Source organism: Homarus americanus, unplaced genomic scaffold (genome assembly GCF_018991925.1).
Source record: "Homarus americanus isolate GMGI-L3 unplaced genomic scaffold, GMGI_Hamer_2.0 scaffold16836, whole genome shotgun sequence".
Lineage (NCBI taxonomy): Eukaryota > Metazoa > Arthropoda > Malacostraca > Decapoda > Nephropidae > Homarus > Homarus americanus.
In genome coordinates, this window is record NW_024720513.1 from 63006 (window position 1) to 85147 (window position 22142).

At 36.8% G+C, this 22142-nt stretch overlaps 1 protein-coding gene across 1 annotated transcript; it reads right to left on the reverse strand.

Annotated features, from left to right (window-relative positions):
• Nucleotides 1-309: 309 nt before the first annotated feature.
• Nucleotides 310-20616, reverse strand: LOC121860550 (cyclic AMP-dependent transcription factor ATF-4-like). Its single transcript, XM_042357708.1, has 3 exons — nt 20457-20616; nt 8667-8873; nt 310-1856 (listed from the first exon to the last, which is right to left on the reverse strand). The coding sequence occupies exons 2-3, from the start codon at nt 8797-8799 to the stop codon at nt 748-750; spliced, it is 1242 nt and encodes a 413-aa protein (XP_042213642.1). The 5' UTR covers nt 8800-8873; nt 20457-20616; the 3' UTR covers nt 310-747.
• Nucleotides 20617-22142: the final 1526 nt, after the last annotated feature.

A 22142-nucleotide genomic window follows, 5' to 3' on the forward strand; every position in this document is an offset into this window, starting at 1 on the left:
CTCGACAACAACCAAAAGTGGTGAGTACAGTTATGTTTTTTTTTCCTATGGACTAACATGCATGTCTAACATTTTAGCCTACTATTGTGTTTCTGGAGTAACTTTCTAAGATTAGTTAGACCTTTAAGGGTTAAAGGTGTTTTCCATGTATAAAATTTCAATGCCCTAAGTTTCTACATTCAGCTTTTTTCCCTTTTCTAGTTTTAATGTTCTATGTATGTATTTGATAAGTAATGTAATTAAAAGAGGGTACAGTACAAGTTACCTATATAGGAATTTTTTTATTGCAGGAATAATGAAATCTTTGTAGCTATATGATTTTTTTACTAACATATGAACTACAAAAGTAAAATAAAATTCAATCTACTTAAAAACATTATTAAGAATCTTAAAACCATACTATGTAAAAACCTGACAAACAATAACCAATTGATTGTACTACACATATTCTCCATAATTAATTTTGTCCCTTTTAAAATGTTATCAAGCTCATGTGGACATATGAATCTCCTATGAAAAGCAAGTTATCCAAGTTCAACATCCAGCAAAAAAGCCTTCATCCACTTGGATTTTTTTTTACCCTTCACATGAAACTTTAAAATGTCCACTAAATTCCTTATCCTAAAAGTGCTAAAAGGGGCCAAAACAACACCTTGCCTTTGTAAATAAAAAGCTGAAGTAATTGAAAGAACAAGATTTTGAAGTTACCATACTGCCACATTCAAAACTAATTTTGTACTACATATTTTAAGTGCCCTTTGTTTTATTTTTCTTGAAAGCCTCCTCAGATATTACTCCTTTGGCTATAAATACCTCCCTCATAATTTTTTTAAGGTAAGTTAGCTCTTGTTTCAAGTTGGAATATTTAGCCTTTAACTGCTTCTGTCTCTCTTCTTCAGCCTCTATCTTTGACATAAATTCCTCCTCCTCCTGTTTTTTCTTTTGCCTGTATCGAAGAGCTGCCTGTTTGTTCTGCTCTTTCTTTCTTTCTCGTCTATTCTCTGGATATGGTGTACTCCGCAGGGATGATGATTTTCTTTTTCGTGGGGAGAGTGAGTGAGCAAGTACCTCTGACTGATACTCTTTTTCAGAAAAATCAGAAATATATGCTGGAGAATGAGCAGAGCTAATTTTGTCATTAGAATCTGTTGACATATGGGAACTGAAAAAAGAACATGTTGCCTGTGATGGTGAAAGACTACCAGCTGATGGTACTGGAGAGGGGACTGATATTGGTGATACAGGTTCTGAACACAATGAAGAAACCTCTGGCATTTTTAACTTTGAATTGGAAGATTCTAACTGTAGTAGCAAATCTTCCATGTCTGATTCATACATTGAGGTGTCTAAAGATGAGCTTATGTTGTTAAACTCTTCCAATTTTCCTTCCTTTCCAATCATTTGAACCATTTCGTTAATAAGGCCATCAGCATCACAATTACCAATTTCATGGGGAGGAGCCAACTGCATATTTGGAGTAATATCTATGTTTGGAACTGAAGATGACTGTGCAGTGGAAAAATCTAGAGACTGTCCTTGGAAGGAATCATTGTTTGTAATAGGTGAACATACAGCAACCCTTTTCATGCAGATGATGATCTTGGGTGGTGGTAATGTAGAACTTGAAGGGTTTGCCGAGAGACCTTGAGGAGTACTCTTTTGTGGTTGTAACTCTGAGAGAGGTACAAGCATGTCTTCTGGTTTGATGGATGTGCAATAATCGTCATCCAAAATCCCAACCATATCAAGACTTTGGGAGACATCATTTTCCAAGTTCTGGGTGAATGCAACATCATCAAATAGCTTAACGTTGGCAAGACCCAAGTTCTCTCGGCTCTCCATCCAATCTGGGAGCTCTGCAAGTAAAATACAATAAATCACAACACATCCCTTAGATTTTTTAACCAGCACTTTTCAACTTGTCTTCAAATCTGCAACAATACATACATGTACAGTTTAGGTCATGTGAATGAAGATGTCAGAAAATACAAAAGAAGTAATACTGTCTATGCAACTAAAACATTTCTTAACATTGTTCCTATCCTGAATCTGCTCTTACAATAGTGAAAGAACAGCATGGCAATTTTTTATGGTGCCTGATCCTAGTAAAATAATTCTCATCTCATCACATCTTAAGAGGTGAGTACAGACTAATAGTTAATATATACAGTACAGTAAAGGAGTGTGAGATCAAGTCATCCCTAAGGACAGCAGGTGTCCACCATATTCAAATCATTAAGGAGTTACCCAACTTTTTTACCTAGTTCCAAATATTTTTAAGGGACAAAATTATCCAATTTGCATATACCATTACTCGTCTGTACTCAACATATCTTGATCCAAGATAAAAGGATACCCTGTATCAAACTGAAGGCGATGAAATGTCTAAAATGCATGAAGTTCATCTCCAGAGAACAGTGGTCAGCTATCTTGAGAACAGGAAGTAAGCTATACAAGAAGAGGTAGAGTGTAAGCATAACAGTACTATACACATTCCAGTGAAACAAGTGCAGAACCTAGAGTCTTGTGCAAATTGATAACACTAGTGACTGATTTTGATAAATGCTTAAAACTAGTAAATGAGAGGGTGATAATGATCATTAAGTCTATAGAATAAAAATGAATCGAATTAAGTTTTCTAAGAATGAAAAATGTTGTGTAATAATTTCAACTGTCAGAGCTGAAATGAACAGAAACCAGACAACTGCAAGCACGTGATGGAAATCCTTTAGATTGGTGGAAACCAAGAACATTTCTTCCAACATTAAGTATCCTTGCAAACAAGCATGCATCTTCTCCGCCATGATTGGTAGTACAGTGATATCTCCATTAGCCGGAACAATTGGTGCAGAGCACTTCAGTGAACGAGAGATTTCCCGGTAACGAGACGACTCTCAAAGCCGGAAAAAATATCCCTCACCCCTGTAATTTTGCGGGTAACTGAAAAATGTTCTTGGAAGTCCCAGAAATTGTCCATTACATCATCTCTCAAACCCAGAAAAATATCCCTCATCCCCTGAATTTTTCGTGCAACGTAAATTTATTCTAAGAATTTATAGAAAATGCCCGATTTTCAACTCTCAAACTGAAAAAAACCCACCCCTGAAATTTTCCGGGTACAGTATTAGGAAAATTTTATTGGAATTTTCCCGGAAAATAGTTCCCATGGTTGATTTTCCGAGAAAATTTCAACTCCGGCTATCAGAGAGTTCCGGGTTTGAGGGATTCCGGTTAACGGAGATATTACTTATATATGCTCCACATCCAGGTCATTTTAATGCTGACATTGGTGAATCACTCATGTTTTTAAACTACAATTTGAGAATTGTTGTTTGTAAAATATAATTCCAAGCTAAACTTTTGAGTTGAAATGTCCTAGAAAATGTACTGGTGTACCTTATTATAAGATCTTCAAGTTTAAATACTGCTCATCTACTAGTCTTATCGCATCTTACGCACATTCTACATTACACGTATGGCTTGGAATATATATACAGCTCCTCCCCAACTTACGACGGGGTTAGGGACCCAAATCCAGGTCGTAAGTCGAAAATGCTTAAATACATAGAAAATCTAAAATGGGTGTCTCTTTTTCTTCTCAGCACCACAAAACTCTCACTTTTAAGCTTGCAAGCCATTTTAAACTGAATTACAAAAAAAAAAATTGTCAGTACACAGCACAATCACCGACGTTGGGACTCGAAAATACGTAATTTGACAAAATTTTGGTACGACTGAGGCAGGTTGTAAGTGCGGGTGGTCGTAAGTCAGGGAGGAGCTGTATATAGATGCGTATGACGGGTAGATAACGGCATAGAAGACGCACCCCCCATTTCAGGAGTATTTGGACAAAAACGTGTGCATTTTCTTCCTGTAGCCATAGTTTTCTTAAAACAATACACAGTACCAGTAAATGTGAGGAATAAATAAAAATACCGATAAATAAGTTAAAACAAAAATTACTGTACTGTATTGCTAAAACTACTAATAAAAGAAAAATGAAAGTTTAACATAATCGCCTATTGCATTCACTCCCTGCTTCACCATAGCAACGCTCCCCCCTCCTGCTCCCTTTACGTGTTTACCCTTATGACTACCTTTTTTTTTAATATGTAAGTGGGATGATGTGGGCATATAAATGAGTAAAAATAAATGAAAAAAATTATGTATATCTACCTAAAATTAGGAGTGGGAAAACAACCATAACACTTCATAGCTTGGCCCAGTAGCCTGGTGGTTACAGTGACGAGTCTAACTTAGCTACAATGCTGCCAGTAATGTTAACAGATGCAGATATGTAATGAAACTTACTGTATCTGTAAATTTTCATTTATATCGGGTATTTGTTGATTTAAAAATAAATGTTACAGGCATGACATTAATAGATAATATTGCACTGAAGAGTTGGGTGCCTGCCATATGGAAGTTAATCATCTCGCATTATCATAATCAGTACAGTAGTTATTAATCCGGCATTTATATTTATTTTTTTTATAGTTAAAGCTAAAAATAATGTGTTCAAGTAAGCCACATGTACTGAGCAGGGGAAGGGGTTTGGGTTGTGCGCCTCTGCCTCGACAGAGGCAGCATATCCCAGCTATGATGCAGTGTGCACTATCTTGTATAATTTTAGTATTTTTATGCTTCCATTGTTTTCCTAAACATTCTCTGCTGAAATCAACTTGACAATCAGTGACAAAAGGATAAGTAAACTAACAGCAGAGGTGCTTGTGTGGTGCACATTTCAAAGGAAATACAGTAGGTCTAACCAGCCAAGTCGTCAGTTGCGCTATTGACAAACTGCCCACTGCTTCCACACTTACGATAACTTCCCACACAGAATACACACCCATGCTCTTCACATTTCATTTTATAGTTTTATATTATATTTTCTTTATTTCTTAGTTTCATTAGACTTAGAGCACTGATATGATACTTTAACAGCTCTTATAGTTTCATTATACAGTACTGTACAGCAATATCTCCGTAAGATAGAACAATTAGTGCAGAGCACTTACGGGACTCGGGACTGAGAGATCTCTGGGTAATGGGAGGACTCTCAAAGCCGGAAAATAATTTTCAACCCTTTTTAATGGTAAAACAATAAAATGGAAGTAAGAAAACTATACAGTCTCTCCTCGACTTACGACGGCCATGGTCATATAAAATATTTTTCACATTACGTATTTTCGAGTCCCAACGTTAGTGATCGCGCTGTGTACTGACAATTTTTTTTTTAATTCCCTTTAAAATGACTGGCAAGCGTAAAACTGAGTGTTCTCGTGGTGCTGAGAAGAAAAAGAGACACCCATTTTAGAATTTCTATGTCTTATTTTTGCCTCACGACCAAATCGACTTATGACCTGGTCGTCAGGACGGAACCCCTTCATATGTCGAGGAAAGACTTCTCTGGGGCCGCAGTAGCGAGGGAGATAAGGGGACTGTTTTGACAGCTTGTGCACATGGTCACTACACACACTTAGCGGCCATTTTCTGCTTGCCCTTGTGTCTGGGATGGCCAATAATACATATATTTACTGATCATTTTACTTATTTCCTATAAATAATTCATTTAGAATAGTTTGTTTGCATTATTTTTCATAAAAAGTGCTCGGCGACACACATGCAGTCTGTCTTTGTGTTTGGTAGAGCAAGTAATGCATAGAAATAATTATTGGAATAATAAATCCACAAATAAATTCATTTGTAACAATCATAGCATTGTTTAACAATAATAAACACAATACAACTACAGGTACACTACTTTTAGCGTGAGAGGTTGAGGTACGATTCTCCCTGGCGACAGGCTAGTGCATACTAACTGCACTGAGCCCACCCATGCTACCCTGCGCATGGCGTGACACCAAATAGTCATGCTGGAACCTTATAACCCGCGTTGGGCATCCAAACAATGGCATGTGTTCCAGGTGCCCCAGATGGACGTTCCGGAACGTCAACCTGGACGTTGGGGTTAATATTTACCTGCAGCTCCTACTTGTTTGAAGCTTAAGTACAATACAAGAGAACATGCAGGCTAAGATAAGAAATGTGATTATACTCATCTGAAATTTGTGTTTGTTGTTTCAGTTACGAAGCAAATATTGTAATTTTTGTTGTGAGAACACTGAATAGTGAACATTGCAATAGTGGAAGTTCCTTGTGTTTTATATAGACTTCTGAATATTTTATTTGTCTGATTAACAATACAGTAGGCTATGGAGGCAGTTTTTAATATGTAAAAATCAAATTGTGATTTAAATCAATGGCTTGGGAAAAAAGAAAAATTATTTTGATTTAAATCAAACAACCCTCTTATAAAATATGAGAAGTGAAGAGCATGTGTGTGTGTGTGTGTGTGTGGTGGGCTATAACTACATCTAACTCACCACCACCACTGAGTTTATTGCTGCTTTTAATGAAATCACAAAAGTTGTCAAAAAATCATAATACTCTACTATGGCATAGAAATAAAGAAAATATAATATAAAACAAGAACACAAAGAGCATGGGGATGTACAGGTATGTGTGAGAAGTAAACATGTATGGAGGTAGTTCTAGCCAAGGCCTTGGCTATAAACTACTTTTCCGTCTCACTAACCCAGCAGCCTAATGTATTGTTACTTGTAACGAAACTAAAAGTTGTGAAAAAATCTTTACAATACTCTAATTTGGGAAGTAAATGTGTTATGAGGTGGTTGGTTACTGGTCTTTAAATGCATCACAGCATATACACCCACCAAGGTCACCGCCACATGTCTGGGAGTCGGCTATTCTGGGTGATTACCTGAACAATATCTTGAACTGGATGCGTGGAAGGTACGTGTGGAAGAACTGATTCTTTGTACATAAAATACTATAGACTGTACCAGTAAATGTGAGGAATAGAAATAAAAACTAAAAGAAAAAATGCCGTGTTGCCGTTCAGCAGGCGTCAGTGAGTGATGAAACGCCATCTGCAGCTCTCTCCTTCCCACCCTTGATATTTGCCATCGAGTGTGTGAAGAGAAACTGAAGCTTCTCCTTTCCGACGACCCTGACGATAACCGGTATAAAGTCTTCACTACCCAGCTGTTGCAGACTAAGGAGCCCTACATCAAGGTGTATCAAGACAATATCAACACCAGCCGTCAACAAAGCATCACCGAGTTCTTCGCCCGCAACCCACCACAGCCAGCCCAAGCCAGTGATGGTGACTTTGAGGGATTTGTCAGGGAGGCCCTGACAAGTGTGGATTACAGTGATGGTGACTCACCTGAGGGCCAGTAGCCTGCCCTCTGCCTCGGAACCAGCCTCCATTCCCGCAAGCCGACCCATCTCTTTTACTATCGCAAGTGTTAAACCTAACCTTGATTTTTCCTAACATAACCTAACCTTAGGTTAATGCTAAACCTTGATTTTTTAAAACATAACCTAACCTTATGTAAGTGTTAAACCTACATTTTTTCTAACCTAACCTACCATGACGTAAGTATTAAACCTTGATTTTTCTTTTACCTGGTACAGTATATTATTCTCTTATTGATATTTCTCTTCTATATTATGTGTGTGTGCATACCATCATAAAGTTAAGATGTTAGTTTTACTAAAACGTACGTATTGAGTCGGGGAAAAGTGGAGTTTGGGGGTCGGCCCAGTCTCTATTTCAATTAATCCCATATGTTCTGTTGTTCAGTTTACGCGTTTTCCGCTTTACGCGGGCCTCCGTGGGTTCAATTGACCGCGTAAAGCGGGGTTACACTGTGTGTATATATATATATAGATATAGATATATATATATATATATATATATATATATATATATATATATATATATATATATATATATATATATATATATATATATATATATATATATATATATATATGCTGATAACCACATGGAAAACGAAAACACGAAGTTCCCAAGCGCTTTCGTGTAATTCACATCTTCAGGGGTGAGTACAGACGAAGAAGTACAAAACAAGGTGTATATATACAGAGGAGGGTGAGATCAGGTCCACAATGGTCAGGTATTAGGTAATGACCCTATTAATCTTTAAAAAGCACTGCAGTCAGGTCAGAGGGTAAGGTGACCCAACCTTCTCACCTGGTTACAAATCTGCTTAATTACAAAATTGTTCAGTTTGTACATGCCATTACTCAAATTCATGATGACTGCTTCGGTATGTTTAATGAGACTAGATTCTATAATGTTCCTACTGTTAATTGAATTACAAGGTAATATTGAGGAGGCATTATCCCAGTCAATGAAATGCTTATTATCCCTCAAATGAACAAACTTAAAAATGTTCAACTTACAAACTTTCAGAGATACAAATATCATCACTAAGGGGGGTTACCTGTCAGAACAGGTGTTTTATGTGGATGAGACAATTATTTTGAAGAAAATTCCAGATAGAACAAACAGTACCTAAGAGGATAAGAGAGCCAGATTTTAAGGCTGTATAAAAGGGTATAGATGTACTAAATATCCATAATCTTTAATTTTTTTACAATATGTTTGGTATCTACAAGAGTAAAGTTTGACTTACAAACAAGCCTCAGGAACGTAACTCGTTCGTAAGTAGAGGAGCACCTGCATTGGGTCACTTATAAAATTTAAATACTGGTACCAATTTATATTGTAGTTAAACATTTTTGTATTTACATTATTTGGTAAAACTCACCAAAGTTGGCATTGTCATGGTTGGTATCTAATGTTGCAGATGGCAGGTAAGATGTTGCCTTGGCCCCCAAGGAAAAATCCTGCTCATCCTCGAAGAGCCAGGATTGGAGATCTGATGCCCTGTCGTATTCCATGACTGTCGATCTCTTTCTCTCTTTTTAATAATACAAAACTTCTTGGTGGGATCACCAATGTAATCACGAGGAACCTGAAACAAAACACAGCATTACAATCAGAAATGTAAATTACTGTACAGACATTAAAGAACATCAGCATCGTTGTCTCATTATGACCAAATAACTAAAACTACTTTATTTTTGGTCATCAATATCCCAATCCCAGGATCTAGAATAAATCTTAAAAACTACAGGAATACAGTACAGTACACTATACAGTACAGTTGGGTATGCTGTAACGAACGGAACCTACTACGAATATTCCTATAACGAACGGTTTTACCTATAAAATTGAGAATGCTATAACGAACGAAACTCCTACAATGAACATTTTAATTTTTTTTTATTAATTTATTGATTTTTTATTACAAGTATTAATGATATTCTTTATTTCAGGGGTTTAGATGCATATTTATGCACTTTTTTACAATTTTTACAATTTTATATTATATTTTTCAGTGTTAAGTGGTTGTATTTGGGGGCCTGGAACGGATTAATCATATAACGAACGAATGCTATAACGAACCAGGTTCTAGAACCAATTAGATTCGTTATAGCATACCCCACTGTACCTAAAAATTTCAATTGTAAAAAAAAAAAATGGATAAATTGGCATACAAACTGCATGATTGCAGATGAAAAACAAAAAAAATACACAAATAAATAAATACTAACTCAACTTGATTTTATAATGAATATAATAATAATAATAATGTAATACAGTACTGTAGATATAAGAAAAACTTACAGTACCATATATTGAATAATTTACTCAAACATTATTAATACTGTATGTTGTTATTACCATTCATATGCCTATTATTTAAATTTTGATGTTACAGTGTAGTTAAAGCTACTTTTAGGGGTGAATCTAACAAAATTCACATATACAAGTAGGTAACTCTGGTAGAACTCAGTTTCTGAATTGATAACACTGCTTGTGGTGTCAGCTATTGTGGTGCTGATCAAGGTCAAGACTCGTGGTGAGAATCTGGTGTCTTGCTACAAAATATGTCTAAGATTATACCTGGTTTTCTCAAATATACAGTATGTTTTATGTAAAATGGTAGGATATTTGGAATATGTCCTTCAAATTGAAACGTGACAATCTGGAAAATTATTTTGTCTTTCAAACTGTTGGAAATTTAATTTTTGAGTATTTTAACCAATAATATTACCCTCAATATTAATTGTTCAAAGTGGGCAGGGTTTTGAAATAAAAGAGAAAATGTGGAATAAATATTCAAATGAACACCCAAATAAACCTTTGAAAACCTTAACTACCTTGTAAAAATTTTAAGAATCACTTTCAAGCATATGGATCCCCCATCTGAGCACCAAAAACGTGAATAAGGTAAGTTTTTTATTGTTGAATTGTTTTTTTTAAAGGTTTGGTAAAGTGTTCAAAAGTTTGCTTTCCCCACATTTTCCAACTAATTCAAAGCCCTGCCCATTTTGAACAAGTATTTCTTGGTAATTTTATCGGTTAAAATACTCAATTATACATGTGTGTGTACAGTGAGTTCTGCTATAACGTGTATTTTGACAACGCGAATTGGCTCTAACGCGATTTATGAATAGAGGAATGATATTTGTAAAACGCGAACGCTTATTTGCTGTAACGCGATTTTTGCTTACTATTTCTCCAATTTTGTGGTATTAATTGTGAATATGGTAAAGAAGAATATCTCCAAGCAGCGTTCTGGTGATCGCATTCCCGGTGATGATCGTAAAAGAAAGGCTATAACACTTGAAGAGAAGCTCAATGTTATCAACCTCAAAATCACCCTTCTCCCCCATCAAGTTATATTCATATTTTTTCAAGGTAAAGTGTTACATTTACTGTATGATTTCATTATTAGATATGAATGTAACATTTATTTAGACTGTGTTAGGCTAACTACTAATTTTTTTTCGATTTTGAGTAGTAATCTGCACCTAACCTTATTTTCTCCATAAGCCCTGTTATTTCTATTACGCGAATTTCTATAACACGATGTTTTACAAGAACACAACTATCGCGTTATAGCAGAACTGACTGTGTATATATATATACAGTCAACCCTCGCTTTACGAGGTCCCACTTTGCGCGTCTCCACGTTTACGCGGTACCCTGCCGAACACAGAATGCTCACTTTCTGCGGTGTGTGTACCCTTTTACGCGGAGAGCGGCGCGAGCAGGGTGCGCACAAGGTCGCCCAGCCATCAAAACATTACCGAGTTCTTCACCCGCCACCCACCACAGCCGGCCCAAGTCAGTGATAGTGAGGATATGGACTTATATGGACTTTGAGGGGTTTGACAGAGACCCTGCAAGCCTCTGTGGTGGATAGTGATACAATCGATACAAGTGATACAGGTGAGGGCCAATAATCTGCCCTCTGCCTCGGAACCAACCCCCCATCCCCGTGTGCCCAGCCATCTTTTCTACTAATGCAAGTGTTAAAAAACTTAATATTATTGATATTTCTCTTAATTATTAATTGTGTGTGCATACCATCATAAAATTAAGAAGTTATTTTTACTACAACGTAGGTATTGTGTCTGAAAAAGTGGAGTTTGGGGGTCGGCCCGGTCTCTATTTCAATTAATCCCATATGTTATGTTGTTCACTTTACGCGGGCCGCTGTGGGTTCAATTGGCCGCGTAAAGTGAGGGTTCACTGTATGTATGTGTATATATATATATATATATATATATATATATATATATATATATATATATATATATATATATATATATATATATATATATATATATATATATATATATATATATATATATATGCAAGTAAATCACTGTAGGTGCGCTTGATCTAGGTATATGCTGATAACCACAAGGAAAGAAGAAAACACGAAGTTCCCTGGAATCCATTTATGCAAGTAAATCACTGTAGGTGCGCCTAACCATATATATGCTGATAACCACAAGGAAAAAGAAAACACGAAGTTCCCAAGCGCTTTCGTGTAATTCACATCTTCAGGGGCAAGTACAGACTAAAATAGAAGTGCAGAGGAGGGTGAGAACAAGTCCACAGAGGTCTAGTGTAGGTAATGACCCTACTAATGTTTACAAAAGCACCACAGCAGTCTGTAGTCAGGTCAGAGTATTACCATTTCACAAAAACTTCTCTCAAATTCCTTTACAACTAAAAACCTGGAAAGTCAATGTGGCATTTAAAAACTCATGCACTGTTAAACAGAAGTTAATCAAGAACTCCCCCAATAATACAAATGGCTGCATTTACAAAGTCCTTTGCAAGGAATGTAATAGGTTTTACTTAGGCCAAACAGGTAAAGATCTTGTAACTAGACTTAAACAACACAAATACAGTGTTAGGACAGGCCAGGAATCCAATGCTCTGTTCGTTCATTTGAGGGATAATAAACATTGCATTGACTGGGATAATGCCTCCTCAATATCACCTTATAATTCAAATGACAGTAGGAACATTATAGAATCTAGTATCATTAAACATACCGAATCCGTTAACATGAATTTGAGTAACAGTATGTACAAATTGGACAATTTTGTAATTAAGAAGATTTGTAACAAGGTGAGAAGGTTGGGTCAGTTTTCCCTCTGACCTGACTACCAACCCCTGACCACTGCAGTGCTTTTGTAAAGATTAGTAGGGTCATTACCTACACTAGACCTCTGTGGACTTGTTCTCACCCTCCTCTGTATATATATATATATAACTTGTTCTGCACTTCTATTTTAGTCTGTACTCACCCCTGAAGATGTGAATTACACGAAAGCGCTTGGGAACTTTGTGATTTCTTTTTCCTTGTGGTTATCAGCATATACCTAGATCACGCGCACCTACAGTGATTTATTTGCATATATATATATATATATATATATATATATATATATATATATATATATATATATATATATATATATATATATAAATAAATAAATAAATAAATAAATAAATAAATAAATATATATATATATATATATATATATATATATATATATATATATATATATATATATATATATATATATATACTGTATATATATATAAACAGGTATATATATATTTTTTTTTTAACAATGGCAGTTAGGTCAGGTTAGCACCAAAACTGATCTTGAGATGAAACTTAGGTTTTTCCAATGGGTTTTAATGCAATTCATTCAAATTTGACAATAATCTTTTGCCAAAACTTGGCACAGATATTTATTTATTTATTTTTTTACTTGTTAAGAACGGAAAATCCGAACCAACTTTAGCCAAAACATGACTCGGATTGCCAAATTTTGGCTTTTCTATATTTGTTAAAAACAGAAAAATCAGAGCCAACTTTGGTCATTTACATAGCATATAACACTCTGCTCTCCCCCCACCCAAAAGCCCCAATTTCCCACAGGTCCACCAAAGTTGTCAAACTAAAAAAAACGAGTCATCTGCAACAGAAATGAAGGTCAGAAGCATTCAAAACACATCAAAAAACCATCAGAAAAATGTAAGTTTCGTCCAAAACCATTATTGGCAACTTGTAAAAATTTACCATTTTTTTAGAGATGATATTTAGATGATAGTAAGAAAATAGAAATGACAATGACAGGTTAGGAAGTTAGGTGAGGTGAGGTTCTAATAGGTTCTCTGCATTGTTGTTTTGATTTGACGAGCCAATCGGAGCACACGGTAAAACAGTGTGTGCCTCCAATTCGGCCCATCTCAAATAACCAACTTGGCCCACCTTGCACACTTCACACAAGTAGCTGACTAGAGGTTCAGGAATGAGTTTGAGATTACTTATGTCTCTTTTGGTTCACTGAAATATGAAGAGTGAATGAGTGAATACTGAGGGTTCAATCGGTATAAAGGACGAATTTTATGAGTATGTTAGAACTTGATCAATGAACCATGATTCACATCATAACTTGTGCTTCTCCGGGTTATTTCGAATACAGTTTAAAATTATTGCTTGCAGTAATTCGCCTACAATTGATGTTAAACTGATTGGATGGTAGTTAGTGGATAGCGATCTATTTCCCTTCTTGAAAATCGTCATCACATTCGCTATCCTCCAGGATTCTGGTATTACACCCGTTTTTAATGGCACATTAAACAAATTTGCTAAGGGCATACTAAGATCTTCCTTACATTCCTTTAATACTCTGGCAAATATCTCATTGAGACCTGGTGACTTATTAGGTTTAAGCTTATCTATTTGCTTACTAACATCATTACTACTCACTATTATATCACTTAATCTATTTTCTTCACTATCTCTGTATATAGTCGGTGCCTCAGGTATCATTTTTTAATTTTCAATGGTGAAAACTGATGAAAAATATCAATTCACATTATTGCTCATTTCTCTGTCATTATCAGTTAGCTAACCGGTATATGACTGTATTGGTTGCCTCGTGTTTTAGTTTGATACATTTGAAAGAAATCCTTAGGGTCTGACTTTGCCTCCCTTGCTACCTCCAGTTCATTATTTCTCTTTGCTTTTCTTATCTCGGTCTTAACCCTACTGTCCAATACCTTAAAGTAATCTTGGGGGAAAACGTCACCACGATCGAATCTCCTACCTACAGCGTTCCTTTGCCCACTAATGTTATTCAAATAAATATTTATTCATTTGGGGTCATTGTTATTTGAACAGTTTTCTATACCGTATATTCTGCTTTTGTGAATTAATTAACTCATTATTTACATTGTTATGGAACTTGTCAACCTCAGATCTCGTGATCAGGTCATCCTCAACCGTCACATATTGTGAGGTTATCGTTGTCAGGTCTCCAGGTACAGTGAGTGTGGGTACATTATTGTGGAATTCGTCAACCTCACACCCAGTGAATGTTTATCGGTAATGTATGTACTTTTATGCTGCTTTTTATCACTGTATTTTTATAATTCATGATGTGTTATGCTTCGTTGGTTAAATGAAATAGATATATTGTTTGAAGTTCTCTTATATTTCTTATGTTATGTTTATTTGTGTTAAGCCAATTCTGTTACTTGAAGCTTAGTCATTCTTAATTTGTAATTCCTGTTTATTACAGATGTATGGATACTGATGTTGCATTAAGTTGAATAAAGCCTCCCAGTGCTTTCCTTCATTTTCATAACAAATCGTACATAGATTAAAGGGTAAACCTTTATTTTTTTTTTAATGGCTACACAAATGACGTGGCTGTTTATCAGTATTGTTTGTACATCTATGCTGTTTTTTATCATTGTACTTTTATCATTCATGCAAAAATAAATGCGTAAACTTTTACTTTTTAGTCCGAGTTGGTTACCGAGATGGTCCGAGTTGGCAATGGGCCGAATTGGACTGTATTCAAACAGAGTTAGTAGGAACTTAGCCAGTCATGGTAAAATTTCTACTGCTTATTGTTATTATGCATAGGAGACTAGTTACAGGTAAGGAAGCCTAACAAATACCTAATGTGAAAATAGCAGGATGGTAAAATTTTAGTTTCGGTTATCTCTGTATTTAGATATCCGACCTTCCCAACCCAACCTAGCCACAGAACCCAGGAACTACAGGTCTAATCTAACCAAGGGAGGGGAATTAATTTCTTAAGATTCCCTGGATGACCAAAACTAAAGTAATATCAGCAAATATTTTCAATGGTATTATCATCATTTCGGTCATCCATTGATTTTTAGGATTTTAAGTTTTAGAATCAGTAGTTTAGACAATTCCAAGTGCTTGTTGAAGTTATCACCATCTGAGAAAGCTCCTGTGTTCATTTGTTGGTTAGTATGCTGCATTAAGCGTGCACTAGTCTGACACATGCCCAGTTGTTCTTTGGACATTGGTATGGTGGGTATGATTTTGGATCAACCAATAATAGCTTGGTATAGCCTAGCCCCCCCCCACCTGTTTGAGCCAGGTGAATAGGTCTGGTTTAGGGTTAGGTTAAGTTAGGTTGGCCTGGGTTGTGATTTTCCCCCACCCAAAACCCCTGGTTCCCAGTGGGGGGGCCCCCATTATCGTTGGATAGGGGAGGGGGATCTGAAAAAATAGTGAATGGCAGTAGAAAAGGTCAGATTCGCCCAAAAACAAAAAAAACAAAAAAAAAACATCAGAAAACAATTTCAACCTCCAACATCTTGGAAAAATACCAAAATTTTCCTTCACCTTTTTTTGGCAATTTTCTCTGAAAGTGTCAGCTAATAAAGAGGACTTCTCAGCCCCCCGTCTTGGTAACAGTAAGTTCGCCCACGGCAGGTGCTAAGTTACGCTAGGTTTGGTTAACTTAACATGAACTTTTAAATAAACACCTTTTAACATGTTTACCATAACTACGTAGACAAAGTAGTAACCACGGTAAATGTTACTTTTAGTCCTGTAATCTTCTAGCGACTCAAAAATATATTTTCCTATGTATTTTGCTGTGTTTTGAATGAATTTGACCTTCAAAACTGTGGCAAATCAATTTTTTTTTGAGTTATGACCCCCCCTTATTCCCAACAATAACAGGGGACCCCCGTGGGAACCGGGGATTTTAGGTGGGGGGAAACTAAAAAAACGAGTGATCTGCGGCAGTTTTGAAGGTCAAATACATTCAAAACACAGCAAAATACAGAGGAAAAACATTTTTTCATCACTAAAATACGCATCCTAACCTAATATATGAACTAGTACAACGCCAAGGTTTTTGGTTGGGGTGAAAAACACAGCGGGTCACCCGATAACGGTGATATGTCAACGTTAATTTCCTAACAAAAAATTTTGAACGCCATATCTTCTTTAATATGCATTTGCGACGGAAATATCATAGAAGGAAATTGCCTTAGAATTTCCAGTGAATTTCACACATGTTGCCAGATCTATCGTAAAGAACTATAGGGCTAAAGTTAACAAATACCGTAACCACCTTGGGCGCCTAAATAACTACCAAACGAAGCATTTGCACAAGAAATTATCATCACATTACAACTCTGTTGAAAATAAAAACCAAAACAAGTACAGGGGTAACTCATTGGCAGGTCAGTCGTCAATATTAACCCAATTAGCACATTTGCCATAACTACGAAATCACAGCGAAATTGCGGCATTTTAAATTTGTTTTCTATGAAAAATCAATGGCTGTGTGGTAGTAAATAATTACTGGCTAATATGGAGGATACCACTGCTGCTTCCCCGGTCTGAGTAACAGTAAGTCCACCCACAGCAGGTGTTAAGTTATGCTAAGTTAGGTAAACCTTTTTTTTTTAAGTTTTGCCATAACTACAACAGTGCCCATCATAAAACAGTGGAATTGCTGCATTTTTAAATTCGTTTTCTACGAAAAATCAGCGCAGGGGTAGAAATTCACATACGCCCGGTTGCCCGAGGCGACCAAAATATCATAAGTGTGACAAGGTTTTACTATTTTGCTGGTCTGGGATTGCCCGATGGGCAAGTGGGCCGATGACAATGGTAAGACACACTCAATGTGAATAAGAGCTTCATATAGAGAATACACTATTAATGCTAGCTAAACTTTGTTGCTGTAAAAAATATTGAGGTGATGCTGCATCTATCAAGAAATGTGTTTGCTCTACGATGAATTCATGCTATGGCGAAACTTGGAAGCAGAAGTTAGTTGACATTGGTACAGATGGGGCCAGCGTTATGACTGGGTGCAGAAATGGTTTAGTAGCTCGATTGAGAAGATATCTAGAGAAACTGGAGTTGGAAGGCATCCATTACACTGCTCATAAAATTGAACTCACTTACAAGGATGCAGTAAAGGATGTTCCACTAGCCAAAAAGGTTGACTTACTGCTGCTAGGCATATACCTGTTCTATGAAAAGAGTTCTCTCAACAGGAGCATGTTGAAGCATGCTCATGACATATGTCAGGTAACATTTCTGGTTCCAACACGTGTGGGTGGCTCCAGCATATGCTGCAGGCATTGGAGCATCTACTGAAGAGTTACAAGGCTATTGTACTCCACATGCAGCAGATACAGAACCCTGATGATCCCGCATACCACAAGGATTCATTCAGAAAAGCTAAGAACTACCTGCTCCTTCTAATCAGTGCTGACATAGCCCAGTACCTTCACCTCCTACTGGATGTGGTGCGGTGCCTTGGGGACCTCTCAGAGCTGTTCCAGCATGGTCAAACCAATATTTCTGCTATCGTGAATGAACTTCAGACTGCAGTTGATGTACTTAACAAATATTTGACTTGGCCAGGACCCAGCCCGAGAAGGATTATGGAAAGTGACACAACCATGTTCCAAGGAGAGAAGCTGAGTGGTAGAAGCAACACTTTCAAGAATGTAAGGTATGATATGCTGACATCACTGATTTCAAGTCTAAACAAAAGATTTATTGACATGGCCAGTACAAGTCTCCAGAACACATGGATTCTGAATTTCAAATTGTGGCCTGCAGAGTACAGTGGGAATAAAAATTTCGGGGATAGCGCTGTGCAAGCGTTGGCCCAAGCTCTTGAGAAAACACTGATGGAGGCAGAGGTGAATCCTACTTTGGCAGAGGATGAATGGACTGTGCTCAAAAGTTACAATTACAAGAGTAAGACATCACTTGTTTCAAGATTGTCTTGGCAACAAATCAACCAATCATACGGAGAAAGGTGTGCCTCATTTCTCCATCTGGTTGACCTACAGCTTTCCATTCCAGCTAGTTCGGCTGATATTGAATGTGGTTTTAGCCAGGTCAAACTCATTAAGACAGACTGGCGCAGTCGTCTCACTGATGACCACCTGACAGATCTCATGGTGGTTCAGTTGCAAACAGTGTGTGTTGGCAACTTTAATCCGGACAAAGCCATTCCCAGATTCCTAACAACTGGGGCCCGCCATGTGGATGGCTACACTCACACTGCAGGCTGCAGCACAGTGGAAGATCTGGACGACAACAATGAGTTGAACGAGGAGCATGTACAGGAAATGCTTGTTCAAGTGCAATGAAAAATCTGTGCTCCATGCAATTAATTTAGTTAATGTGATTATTCCAGTGTTCACATTGTAAATCTGTACTTCGTGTTAATAATTTAGTTAATATGTGATTATTCCAGAGTTGGTTTATGATTTAACATGGTTTCCACTAGTAAATAAATGTCACACAGTAAATAGAACTTTGTATAAACCTGGTAAGTGCCAATGTTGAATGTTTCTTGACAAATTGTTTAAGGGCTAGTAAAAATTTATAAGGACTAGTAAATTTTCAAATCTACTAGTCCTGCTGGCAACTTTGAAAAAATGGTGAATTTCTACCCCTGCAGCGGCAGTGACGTCGTAAATGTTAAAATTATCGTTTCGGTCATACAGCGATTTTTAGGATTTTAAGTTTTGGAATTAGTGGTACAGACAATTTTGGGTTAATATTGGTGACTGACCCGCAGACGAGTTACTCGTTTCACTGTTTATTTTCTTATTTTATTTTCATCAGTGAGTTCTGATATGATAATCATTTCTTGTGAAAATGCTTGTTTGGTAGATAATTATGGGCCTAGGCGCACACTACTCTGTCTTCTCGGCGGTAATGAAGCCGCACTCTAGAGAGGAGTCGTCTCTTCCCTGTGGCGGTTTCATTTTCAGCATGACGTGTGAAGGTTGTCTCAGGCCTTATATAGATGTAATTTGTAAATTTAGGGATAAAGACAAAGAAACCCCTCATTTTTTTAAAGACCAAGGCATTGTTCCTTTAAGTAGAAAGTATTGTTCACAGCAATACTACTGTTACATACAAATGAGTTTGTGTGCTAATTCAGTTGTTGATTGGAAACAATCAATCATTTCCTTGACACTGTGGCTTGCGTTTCCCGCCATCTCAATAGCAAATCACTCCGTCACCCTGCCTAAGCGCCGATGCTGCCGGATGGGTAAAATTGCACATTACAGCAACCAAAGAATCAGATTTTTTTTCCCCTTACCTAACCCCCTAGCTGGGGGGGTTGGAGTTTTTTCGAATAAATCAAATACCAATCAACAAAACCAAACCTAACAGAGCCCCCCCCCAGGACCCCCCTTTGTTCATGCCCCCACATCTTACATTAATCTTATAAATAATCAGGTTCGTTTGTAGACGCTTAAGAAGCGAAGTTGGAGGTAAGGGGCAATGCGTGGTCAGACTCCGCCAAAAGTAGAGAAGTCATGGCGAAACTTGTGACTGAGCAAATGTAATATTGAAATTTTAATATCTCGGTTATCCTTAATTTCCGATGGAAATATCATAGAAGAAAAATGTCTTAGAATTGTCTAAACATTACGAAATACATATTAATAACAGCGAATGAATAACCGGTGCAAGACTATAAATTCACCAAATGACCTGTGTCCGGGTGGGCTAATGCCACTTAAAAAAAAAAACACTAGGGTGTCTTAACGGCTTCACAGCCTAACCTAACCTAACCTCCATATTAGCCATAATATCAAGCAAGATTAACTTAAGATCCGTGACCGGACAAATAACCATTAACTTACATCTTGCATATTTAACTATACAGTTAACCTTACATATTATCAGTAAAAAAAATGTGTCGCAAGACCCATATTGAGTTCAAGTGCCTCAAGCACTAGAAGGTACACGCCTACCTGGCCCGCCATGATATTCCTATTGTACAGTTGTTTTTCACACTATTTAATCCTAGTTTCTATTATAAATTCGAGTTATACTTACTCCATCATGTTTGCGTTGTACTGCGCACAGGGCGCGTGGGCTCTAGTCCGATTATGCTATCATATTGGCGATGATAACACAGTGGGTATAATACAAGGTTCTCTTAGAGCAGACATGAGGAAACTGCCTCACACATCACTCCCGCGGCCCGCCAACTCTCTCCTCTCGGTTCATATTCCTCCGCAATAAAATCTGCAAGGTGAATTGTATTTAAAAATTATAGTATTTGACATAATTTTTTTTTATTGTTATTAAAACACTAAAAGGACTATTTATTCGGTATAACAAAAGATAAAAATATATAACCAAAGAACTAGTTTCTTTAGCGCAGTATTATCTCTGTTGTGGCGGTAGTGCATTCCGGAATGTATTGTTACTTTGGAACATTTATGAATAACAATAAATTTAATTTTTCTATAATTACTCTTATATATCAATAAGTCTAGTGTATATATGTATAATATCATAATAAATGAATTATAATTGCTATCTTTATATTTAATTCTACATTAATGTAATATAGAGATGATGAAAACATGTAATCCAAAGTAATACTCTGAAACGCACTTGCATCAGCTTGTGCAATATAGTTGATTTTGTTGATTCTAAGCAAATTAAATATTTGTCTCTTATTTTCAGAGAGCTATGTTAATGGCAAGAACATGGAGTTAATCTAATTGCGACTCAGATAATTCACAACCAATGTCATTAATTTTGTTGTAAAGTTTTGAAAGTGGAATATTTCTAATCAATTCGAGTTATTTAATCGTTTAATTATTTATAATATCGACCAAAATATTATCGCTATTTTAGATTTTGCATGATGTATATATTTAGAGAAAAAATATATAAAAATACCCAACTATAATTGATCGGAGGGAAGCTGGCCGCTCATTGGCCGGGAAACAGACGTGGGTGGGGCTTAGCTCCTCACAACAAATGATGTCATAAAATCCATAGGGTAAAAATAAAAACCTAAAAAAAGTCACAAAAAAGAAATAAAAATCTGCTGCCTTGATGAAGCGAATTCGAAGCAGATATTGAAGGAATATACGGCTGGATAAGGTGTTAGGAGGTTGTATGTGTATTGTGGGAGGGGCCCTTGTGAGTCTGTGCGAGTTTTTCTATGATTTTTTCACATGTCTGGAGACGCCAAGTTCATCAGTCTCTACTACAGCCTTGTTCACCAGGGAGCCTCTGATTTCTACAAGGAAATCATTAAAGGTAAGGATTATTTTTCATTCATTATGTGATATTTATCTAAATTCGCACGCGAAATTTGTGTCCTCCGCTAATGACAATGCGAGATCCCGCCAGTACAAAGTTTTAACAGACAAAAGATGAGAGGACGGGTACCGGGAAGCTTTCTATTGCCTCCATGATTTCCTCATTTGTTTTCTTTGTTTACATCCGTCTGTCAACCTCCAGCATTCCTCAGAATGAGCTTTCACACGGAGTTGAAAGCATGTCAACAAATTTTCATTTGAGTGCAATCTAGTGTGGGATATGCAGTACTCTCGCCCCATGGTAGTGAATTTATTGATTCATAAGGGAAGGCAGACGTTTTTTGTTAATATGGCCTTGGGGCAGAAGCCCAGCCCTGCCTCCCTCCCTCCAGCACCACTGACAACTGCTCTGCATCCCACCCACTGGCACTACTGACAACTGCCCTGCCGCCTTCCTTCT

Excerpts from the sequence above, each read along its gene's own strand:
- LOC121860550 (XM_042357708.1), bottom strand. The coding sequence starts at position 8,799 with ATGGAATACGACAGGGCATCAGATCTCCAATCCTGGCTCTTCGAGGAT. Across the intron at positions 1,857-8,666 it reads CCATGACAATGCCAACTTTG|AGCTCCCAGATTGGATGGAG; the intron begins GTGAGTTTTACC and ends TTTTACTTGCAG.